This window comes from Hoplias malabaricus, chromosome 9 (assembly GCF_029633855.1).
Source record: "Hoplias malabaricus isolate fHopMal1 chromosome 9, fHopMal1.hap1, whole genome shotgun sequence".
In the NCBI taxonomy this organism is placed as follows: domain Eukaryota; kingdom Metazoa; phylum Chordata; class Actinopteri; order Characiformes; family Erythrinidae; genus Hoplias; species Hoplias malabaricus.
The window spans coordinates 42689179-42696691 of NC_089808.1; the positions used below are offsets into that span (position 1 = coordinate 42689179).

Below are 7513 nucleotides of genomic sequence, written 5' to 3' on the forward strand. Positions count from 1 at the left end.
GAGGAGAACACTAACCTCTGTTCAGACTCAACACGCTCAGAGGAGAACACTAACCTCTGTTCATCAGACTCAACACGCTCAGAGGAGAACATTAACCTCTGTTCATCAGACTCAACACACTCAGAGGAGAACACTAACCACTGTTCACCAGACTCAACACGCTCAGAGGAGAACACTAACCTCTGTTCATCAGACTCAACACGCTCAGAGGAGAACACTAACCTCTGTTCATCAGACTCAACACGCTCGGAGGAGAACACTAACCACTGATTCTCCTACACCACACAGGTGTTTACCTTCAGGTTGTGGAGCTCTGTTCTTTTTCTGTGGAGTCTGTTTGATGTGAGATTGTGCTTCAGAAACAAATGATCCCTCCATCTTCTCCTCTCCAGTAGCTTTGGGTTTCTTCTTCCTCCTCCTCTTCCTCTTCGCCTGCTCGTCTGTGTGGTGGGAGCTGCCCGAGTCGCTGTCTCCGTCCCCACACTTGCTGTTATTGTGTTTCCTCTGCGGCTGTTTGTCACTGGTCTGTCTGGCTGGGAGGAGTGGTTCTGACCCGTCTCTGGTCACACACGGCTCTTTGTTCTGTCGTTTATCTGCCTGGGTTTTTTTCTTCCGAGGACGTGCCTCGCTGCTTGGAGCCGCTGTGACACCAGAGCTTTCCTCGCTCTGACAAAGCTGTGGGAAAAAACACACAGGTCATAAGTTGTATTATCAGAATGGACATCAGCGTGCTAATAACCCCATCCTTCCAGAGGAGGAGAACACTCGATGCCCTCTTCTGGTGTGTTAGCCAACAGACTCCAGTGTTGGCTGGGGTCTTACAGAGAGATGAGAAAGATTTTGGGACGCAGATCCAGAAATTCACTACTGGACATCAGGTTTAAAGTAAAGAGGCGCCTATCCATTATTAGGATCAGGTAACAATCCTGATATCATAAGTTATCTGAACTGGGTATCGGATAATTAGAGACAGGTCTGTGTACAGAAAAGAAAAACAAAGCCTTTTAATTTGAAATGAAGGATACAGGAAGTGCTGACCAACTACGGTTGCCCACTGGGTCAAATGACAACATATACAAAGCATGCGAAACATTTCACAAACGCTGCACTCAAGGGGAAAACTTCCACCAGAAACACGCCACAGCCAAAGGACCGGCTCTTAGCGCTTCTTTATAGAAATCAAATTTATTTATCTATAGCGCTTTTACAACTGGTGATGTCACACAGCAGCTTCACAGATTTCCAGTAAAGACAAAATTTTAACATGAAATGTAAATCCCCCAGGTGAGCAAGGCACGCGCACACACACACACACACACACACACAGAGCTCTGTGGATACACTACTGTACATCAAGTTTGAGTTGATGAGTTTTCCTCATGTCACATATGAATGACCACGTTTGAAATGAGCTCCGAATCTCTCACACATCCAGGCCACTGGGGGTCAGTATAAAGAAATGTACAAACTGAGACACTTTCGCCTGATATGACTGCATCATTATTATAGAAGCTCCTACCGTTCCACCTTTGGGGAGGTGAGGGGACTCTGACTGGCTCTGATTCCTCCTCCTCCCAGGAACACACCTGCCACCAGATGAGCTCTCAACCTCCTCAGTCACAGCCTGCTGCTGGTTCTGAGATTTGGTTCTAACTGGACCGTTCTGGGGCTGGTTCTGGTTCTTTTGGGTTTTCTGGTGGTTCTGTTTCCTGGGTCGAGCTTTGCCACCTGCTTTGGGTTTAGATGAAGACTCCATGGTGCTTACAGGGCTCAGTTTGGTCTAAAAAATAAAAGATAATACAAATACTCTTAGAGTTTAAAGGTTTGTGTCAGAAAATAAAACCTGAACACATTTCGTCTTGTTGTTGTTGTCTTTACAAACGCGCTGATTCTACGACTCATTCTAGCTCTCACAAAACTGTTGTTAAATTATCGATTAAACACATTTAAGGTCCTGTTTTAAAGCAGTGAAACTATGAAAGAACCTGAGTCTTTTTTTGTAAGTTTTCGTTCAACATTAAATGGTCTATCAGTTAGTGTTATTTAAGGTGGAACGGAAAATTACCAAAAAAGGCCAATTACAGCCTCGTCATAAAGATTCCTAACGCAAATGTAATCAAATTTAGAGCTGTTACTGACGTCGTTAAAGCTCCAGACTAAGTTTAGCCTCCGAACAACGCAGAGTAAACGTTAAAAAGCGTCAGGTTTTATTCACATTACCTCCTCTGCCGACTCCAATCTCCAAACAGCTGCGGTGAGTAACGGCGCTTTGAATCCGGGTTAAATTCATTACTGCGCTGTTGCATCATGGGAACCGTAGTTTATTTGGACGCGTTTCAGGGGTTACCTTGGAAACAGGTTTTAAAGTCTCTCTCCACTCATAAATCATTGAACCATCCTCTGTGTTCATGATTGTATTTCTTAATTTAATTTTTAAACGCTTTAAATGTGTGTTTGCTGAACTCTACAACATTATACACCTTTATTCGGTCGTTATTCACAGGTCGGCTGCTCGCCTGCAGCTGGAAAGCCCCGCCCCCTGAATTAATGGGATTGGTTTCTTAGATGTGTGAGGTATGAAACATGGCCTGTCTGACTGAGTGTGTTTGGAGCACTGCGGCTTCAAAACTGACGTTCTTCAAATCAAATCAAATCAAAGTCTATTTGTCACACACATAATTATACATGGTACAACTTGCAGTGAAATGCTTTGAGGACTGTCCACACACGTTAACAAAAATAAGAGTTAATGAAATAGAAAATATAAAAACACAAAATTGAACAAGACACCACACACACACACACACACACACACAAACAAGTCTAAACACCACCACACACACACGCTAACAAGACACCAACACATATACACACACACACACACACACACACACACATATACACACACACACACACATGCCACCAAGATTAAACACCACCCCCACACACAATCTAGCTTTCTATAAGGAGCTATTTTAGAGGAAGAAGTCTAGTTCCATTCAGCAACACTGTCAACTTTTCTGTTTCTCTAGAATTTAAATTAATTTAAATGATAAACAGTGTTTCTCTCACACACACCTGTGAACAAATTCACACACACACACACGCCTGTGGACAAATTCACACACACACATATACACACACACACACACACCTGTGGACAAATTCACACACTCACACCTGTGGACAAATTCACGCGTTCACACCTGTGAAAAAATTCACACACTCACACCTGTGGACAAGTTCACACGTTCACACCTGTGGACAAATTCACACACTCACACCTGTGGACAAATTCACACACTCACACCTGTGAACAAATTCACAAACTCACACCTGTGGACAAATTCACGTGTTCACACCTGTGGACAAATTCACACACTCACACCTGTGGACAAATTCACGCGTTCACACCTGTGAAAAAATTCACACACTCACACCTGTGGACAAGTTCACACGTTCACACCTGTGGACAAATTCACACACTCACACCTGTGGACAAATTCACACACTCACACCTGTGAACAAATTCACAAACTCACACCTGTGGACAAATTCACGCGTTCACACCTGTGGACAAATTCACACACTCACACCTGTGAACAAATTCACAAACTCACACCTGAGGACAAATTCACGCGTTCACATCTGTGGACAAATTCACACGTTCACACCTGTGGACAAATTCACACATTCACACCTGTGGACAAATTCACACGTTCACACCTGTAGACAAATTCACACGTTCACACCTGTAGACAAATTCACACGTTCACACCTGTGGACAAATTCACACACTCACACCTGTGGACAAATTCACACGTTCACACCTGTAGACAAATTCACATGTTCACACCTGTGGACAAATTCACACGTTCACAACTGTAGACAAATTCACACACTCACACCTGTGGACAAATTCACACACTCACACCTGTGGACAAATTCACACACTCACACCTGTGGACAAATTGACACACTCTCACCTGTGGACAAATTCACACACTCACACCTATGGACAAATTCACACACTCACACCTATGGACAAATTCACACACTCACACCTATGGACAAATTCACACACACACACCTGTGGACAAATTCACACACTCACACCTGTGGACAGTTTCGCCTGCTCACCTGGTTGTTCTCACTGTCACGAAACAGGGGTATGAATAAAAATAAAAAAAACACCTCCCTTCTCACAGACTTGTCCTTAATGACTGTTTACATTTTGAATCCTCAGAACATGGTATTTATCACCTGACAAACCCTGAGTAGCCTCTAATGGACGAGGTCTGATTAAATCACTTTACAGTCCAATAGCAAGAGGAAAACCTTCCCTGAAGAGTAGGTCCCTGAAGAACAAATTCCCCATCAAAGTGCTTTCGGAACAACATCATCATGTGGATGTGATGCTCAGGTGTCCGGATACTTTTGGCCAGTGTGTTTAATGAATGTGCGAGCGGACGTGTTTGAATCGAGTGCACTGTTCCTTCATGTACACTGTAAACACTGTCACACTGAGTGTGTGGTGTTGGCGGCCTGGGGATGATTAGGATGAGATAAATATCTGGAAAGGAAACAGAGGGCAGGACACCTTTATTTAAATGAGCCTATGACATCATGGGTGGGTTATAAAAGCCAGCATTTACTGTGCCTGTGTGCCAATACCAGACCAGGTGAGACAGAGCATGACAGGTGAGACACAGCAGGACAGGTGAGGTCAGGTGAGGTTTAATGAGGTTTAGGTTAATGGACTCAAACGTAGGTGAGGTCAGGTGAGATACTGTGAGGTTAAGAGGGGTTTATGAGTAGTTTACAGCCGAATAAACTGAGAGTGTGCTTGTGACGAGCTAAAGCTGAGCAGGACAGGTGAGCTCAGGTGCGACATAGCAGGACAGGTGAGGTTAAATGTGGTTTACAGGTAATTCCCTGGCTGACTAACTCACAGATAAACTGAGGGCCCTGGACACTAATTAGCAATGGAAATCCCCTGTGTTCTGATGTGTGGACTCCTGATGGTCAGTCTGTCTCTCAGACTCTCTGCCAAACACCTGACCTCCGTCCAGGACCAGGTGAGTGTGAAGGACGCTGCGAGTGCTTCCAACTCGTTTCGGATCACGTGAAGGACACCGTTTCAGCGGGGATGATTTGATTAACGTACCTAAACGCAGATTAATAGAGTGTATCTTATTGCTTTTCTTGCACGTTGCTGACCTCTGCACACCTGGTCATTTAACTGTGTCTTTTAAACACTATGTTGCGTGTAAATGAATCTGTGTTAGTGTGTTACCTGTATGCAAATAAATCCACGTGAAACTTGTAAATCACCTACATTTTAATTTAAATGACCAGCATTAATTACTCCTCTTTAATTAGCAGCAGTGTGCATTTTGGCGTATGATACTAACTCACCTGTGTGTTGTCTGCACGTTAATTAACCAGTGTTTTACCTGTGTGTTACCTGTTTGCCTGGGTGTTAATTAACCTGATTAAACTGCATGTATTTGTCCATTATTCACACAGTATATTCCCAGTGTTAAATATCCAATGTGTTACCTGTCCTAATAGTACATTAGTTGTGTTACCTGTTTACTAATTCACCTGAACCTTGGTGTCACCTGTGTGTGAAACACCTTCCTAATTTACCTGCGTTCTCTGTGTTATTTACTGTTTGTTACCTGTGTTTTCACTGATTTCAATTGTTATTTAAATAGTAACATGTTACTTGAATATTAATTATATGTTATCTGTGCTTTACTTGGTTAATTACCTCTATGCTAATAAACCTCTGTGTTACCTGTAACACCATGCTCTATAACCTGTAATATACATGTACGAGAAATACTTTGGGTGTTATCTGTGTTAAATAACGTACCATCTTAAATTAAATTAAATATGTTATGTTATGTTATGTTATGTATGTTAGCTAACCCGTTTAACCTGTAATTAACTACGAACATTTCTGTTATATTTACGTTAAAGTTACCTGCAGGTTGATAAACCTTTGTGTTAATTTTTTTCTGTGAACATACCCGCATATTAAATGTATTTTGATTAATATATTTGTTACAACATGGTGCTTAATCTGTGTTGACTAACTCTCCTGAGTGACCTATATGCTAACTAGCTCATGTCTCACCTGCGATCACGCTTCAGGTGCCAGCGGCCAACAGCACACTTAACCTGACCGTGACTGACATCGTTCCAGGGGCCAACTCGTCACACGCTGGTCCAGACGTGGATACAGCAGCGCACGTGAAGAACCTGGCCCCTGCGCGGAGGAAACAAACAAACCGACAGTCGAGTAAACAAGCAAACAAGCGTGAGAAGAGGAAAAACTGCTTTGGGTTCAAAATGGACAGGATCAGCGATTTGAGTGGAATGGGCTGCAGAAAAGACTGAGGCGCCACTTGGTGGGCAAAATTAGGAACTGCAACAACAACAACAATAACCATCACAGCCACAGAAAAAGAACCTGGATCAGATGCTTTAATGAGGTCTACATTCTTCCTGGAGCTGAATACAGAGTAGAAGAAAAAGACCCAAATAAATAAATAAATGAATAAAAACAGATGGACAGATTTGACTGAATTTTGGAAATATCACTATTATATTGTTCGTTTATTCTTTTTTGTTTGACCTGTTTTATGTTGTTGCATGTATTATTCATAGGCTTTATACATATTTCAAGTTTTCATGTTTTTATTTTGTCATTTATTACTTGTCGTGTCATTCTTTTTTTCTTGTTTGTCATGTAAAGATTCTTTTTTTCCCAGAGACTATATAAGTCTTGTTTTGAATGTGCTTCAGTTTAGGCCCAGTCTGGGAAGCTGCTACCTGTCTTTCTGACGCCTCGTTTGTATTTTAACATGTTATATATTTTGTGTATTTGAAAATATGAACAATTTAAAATATATTCTATATAACGTATCTTTATTTGGCTTTTGTTCTTGGAATTTTATTCCTGTTACTCCTGTCTTTCTTTGTACTGATTTACATACATTTTATATATTAAGCTAATGAATTAATCTATTCAATCATTAATTTACTGTAAGCTTTATCCTGTTCATGACGGTGGGCCTGGATTCACTGAAAACCCACCGAGAACTGGACTAGTACATCACAGGGCATCACACACTCACCCAGTCACTCACACACTCACACCTGTGGACACTTTTGAACCACCTACCAACATGTGGAATGGTCTGGGAGAACCTGGATGAAACACAGACAGGAAAACACATTAATCCTCACATAAAATGACCTGATGAGAGGACCCCAGAACCCAAGAGCTGTGTGGGAACAGTACCTTTTGCAACACTGTGCCATTAACCTTAAGTTAATATTTTCCAATTGCTGTAATCTTCTGCTGTAATCATTTGGCATTATCCTGTTAGTTCAGTTACATCTTACATTTTCACAGCCCTGACAGCACTTTTCACATTATAAACTATTTATTCATTAAAATGAATAATGCTTCATGTCTTTATATTATTACACAGTGTTA

General features: G+C 41.8%; 2 protein-coding genes across 3 annotated transcripts in view; one reads left to right on the forward strand and one right to left on the reverse strand.

Moving 5' to 3' along the window:
• dis3l2 (DIS3 like 3'-5' exoribonuclease 2) overlaps nt 1-2274 on the reverse strand; it is a 29670-nt gene extending 27396 nt beyond the window's left edge. The window contains exons 1-3 of one of the 2 annotated variants that reach the window (XM_066680978.1): nt 2221-2274; nt 1520-1780; nt 297-675 (exon numbers count right to left, since the gene is read on the reverse strand). In XM_066680978.1, coding sequence (XP_066537075.1) covers nt 297-675; nt 1520-1756 — 616 coding nt within the window. In that variant the 5' untranslated portion in view covers nt 1757-1780; nt 2221-2274. Of the gene's footprint in view, nt 1-296; nt 676-1519; nt 1781-2139; nt 2163-2220 lie in introns of those variants that run through there. The other variant, XM_066680979.1, reaches the window with a different exon arrangement.
• A 2553-nt stretch (nt 2275-4827) lies between these two features.
• LOC136707132 (C-type natriuretic peptide 4-like) lies at nt 4828-6408 on the forward strand. The gene is made up of 2 exons (XM_066681050.1): nt 4828-5078; nt 6163-6408. Exons 1-2 carry the CDS (start codon nt 4986-4988, stop codon nt 6406-6408), a joined length of 339 nt encoding a protein of 112 aa, XP_066537147.1. The 5' UTR covers nt 4828-4985.
• Nucleotides 6409-7513: the final 1105 nt, after the last annotated feature.